The sequence below is a fragment of the Octopus bimaculoides genome, chromosome 3, assembly GCF_001194135.2.
Source record: "Octopus bimaculoides isolate UCB-OBI-ISO-001 chromosome 3, ASM119413v2, whole genome shotgun sequence".
Lineage (NCBI taxonomy): Eukaryota > Metazoa > Mollusca > Cephalopoda > Octopoda > Octopodidae > Octopus > Octopus bimaculoides.
The window spans coordinates 62,531,812-62,534,683 of record NC_068983.1 but is presented as its reverse complement, the minus strand read 5'-3'; the positions used below and the strand labels follow the sequence as shown (position 1 = coordinate 62,534,683).

The 2,872-nt window shown below is 41.8% G+C and overlaps 1 protein-coding gene across 1 annotated transcript; it reads left to right on the top strand.

The window, feature by feature from the left end:
• The first annotated feature begins 1,723 nt into the window (after positions 1-1,723).
• Positions 1,724-2,866, top strand: LOC106878994 (sigma intracellular receptor 2). Its single transcript, XM_014928376.2, has one exon. It carries the CDS (start codon positions 2,162-2,164, stop codon positions 2,711-2,713), a length of 552 nt encoding a protein of 183 aa, XP_014783862.1. The 5' UTR covers positions 1,724-2,161; the 3' UTR covers positions 2,714-2,866.
• Positions 2,867-2,872: the final 6 nt, after the last annotated feature.

Sequence of the window (2,872 nt, the reverse complement as noted above, 5' to 3'; positions counted from 1 at the left end):
CTCTACTTAAACCGAAAACCAGGCGGCAGAGGCTTAACGTCGATCCAAAATACCTTTGGATGTCACATCATATCCCTTCTGTAACACCTTTCAACCACCAAGCGTCGAAGTGCATCCCTTGATCAAGGCTGCCTGCATGAGGCTGATAACATAATAAGACTTGGAAGGCAGTTCCTTGAGCAACACTCTTTGTCCGATAATCTAGAATACATGCTCAAAGAAGACGCACGACTCTACCGCAACGTATCATCAGATGAAAGGATGATCCTGTGTGAGCAGAAGACTATGCATGGATATGTCAGTAGAAAGCTCCGTGATGATAGCAACAGCGATCATCAAAGCAGTTTATCATCGATCTCTTGCTGGTGGAATACTGTACAACTGGTTGTGTTGCATTACTCGGTGCAGAAGTGCCTTGTCAGGTGATGTTATAAGGGGTATCTCGTTAAACATGACCCGTTTCGCTCAGTTTTAATACACCATGATGTTAGTGACCGTAGATTGAAGCCGTTGGGCAGGAATCATCTGACGAGACACTTCTGCACCGAGTGATGCACCATAACCAGTTATACAGTACCCCACCCGCGAGGGATCGATTCAAGATGGTTCGGAACGATCGTTGTGAGCAATAAAGTTTCTCGTAGATTCCATTTTCCGTCTCTACCATTTGTTATATACCCAACGTTCACTGAGGAATTCTCGAGGTGGATCCAGCGACAATTATGTAATTACCGTGGATGACGTCAGGTAGCCCTAAGCAGCGAACGTGCTTCACCGGCTAACTACTAGGAATATTGCCAATACTCAAATAATTATGTGTGTGTGTCTAATATCTAACAGTCTCGTGTAAAAAAAGGGTAATTAAAATAGAAAATAAAAGCCTTGAAGATAATTCTTCAGCATGGCTGTGCGCCAATCACTGAAACCAGTGTGCGAATGAAAAACGTAAGGTCATCCATAGATTTTTGGCGGGGGACGTCCGATAGATGAGATGAGATTTTCTCCAGAGGTAATATTTCCTAGCTTCAGATTTAGATCTTTGATAATAGCGTACCACTTTCATTACTTATCTTCGAGTTCTAGAACTCATAGAACCGTTATCCTGCTTCAATGGCGTATGAATGACTGAGGTCACATCTCCTTTGAACGGGAGCCAGTTCATTGCAGGGTCACTCATTTATAGCAGAGTGGACTGGACCAATGTGAAATCATGTGCTTTGTCCAAGAGCACATCGCACCGCAAGGTCTGGGGATCGAAATCACGATCTTGAGATCGTGAAGGGAACACCCCAAACACTAAGCCACGCGCCTTCACTTTGATGGCAGCGGATGAATTTTTTTGTAAACGTCGTGCTGCGGTTTGGTGATCATTTTTTCTTTCTGCTATTCAGGTTTGTTTTGTTGTTGAATTATTTGCGTGTTGTTATTGCTGCAATTTTCCTCCCACGACAAAATCTCTTCGCGGTCGCACGACCGCTGACCCTGACCGGCTAGAAAACACAGCTTAATCTTTCTATAGTTACACCTTCCAAACGGACGCACGCACACACACACACACACTGATACAGAAACACACACTATCTCTCTCTCTCTCTCTCTCTCTCTCTCTCTCTCTCTCTCTCTCTCTCTCTCTCTCTCTCTCTCTCTCTCTCTCTCTCTCTCTCCTCTCACTTCCCCTACACAATCTCTTTATTCTCTTAATCTCTCTCTCTCGCTCTCTCACAGCCCCTTTCTCTCTCTCTCACACACAGACACATATATAGCTTCTTTCTCTCTCACTTCCCTCACTCTCTTTCTCTCTCTCTCACCCACACAACACCACCACAGGAGTGAACAATTGTATCAAATAAATTCATAAACAACGTCAACAACAAGACTAGGACAAGCGTTCAGGTTGCAGCCTAACCCCAATAAATCAAGAAAGAAATTAGAAATCTAGAAGCAAAACTAAATTCTTCCGTGGTCGCTAAACAGATCTCATATCTATGACATTTTGCCAGTCTAGTAAAAGTAGTTTTGTGAAAAGCCCCGATATCGTCCCAACTTTCTTTCACAAAAGGAAAACTAAAAATACCATTACTATCATAATAATAAATTTTAATAACATTTATCATTATTGTAATTATTGCTTTAATTCGGAACCGTCATTGAATTTTAAGCAATGAGACGACGTTTTATCGATAATATCTTTTTCATCTACTTCACATCGCATATTGGCATCTCGATCTTTTTCGATTCACAAGTTTACCTACCGTCATGGATGTACCCGGCTGTTTTCAGGGATTTACTCAACAAATATTGTACTACAATGAAGGACCCGTTACTATTACAAGCACCCACATGGTACGAAGCATTTTTACTATGCGAATTTTTCTTACAATTCCCGTTCTTCTTCGTGGCGGCCTACGCCTATTGGAAAGGGGTTAAAAGCTGTCCTTGGATTCGTCTACCTATTGTCATTTACGCCACGCACACTGCCACTACACTTTTACCAATATTATACCATATATTGAATTACGATTTTCGATCGCTCGAGACGAAGAAATTGAGGTACGCTGGACCTGTGACTCCATCAGAAAGGTACCTGCTAGCTACGGTATATTCTCCTTATCTTCTTACACCTTTGGTTATGTTAGCTGATGCCCTCACCAGTACCGCATACAAGACTATAAATGAGACCCCACAAACGGGTTTATCTCGAAAAACTAATTGAGTTTCTTTTGATTAAGGAGAAAAAAAAAGTTACAAAGAAATAGCACACATACACATACATAAAAGCACTTTCTTACATGTGTGTGTATGTGTGTATACAACAAAACAGTAAACTATACACACACACACACACACACACACACACACACACACACACACA

Coding starts and splice junctions, on each gene's coding strand:
- LOC106878994 (XM_014928376.2), top strand. CDS start 2,162: ATGAGACGACGTTTTATCGATAATATCTTTTTCATCTACTTCACATCG.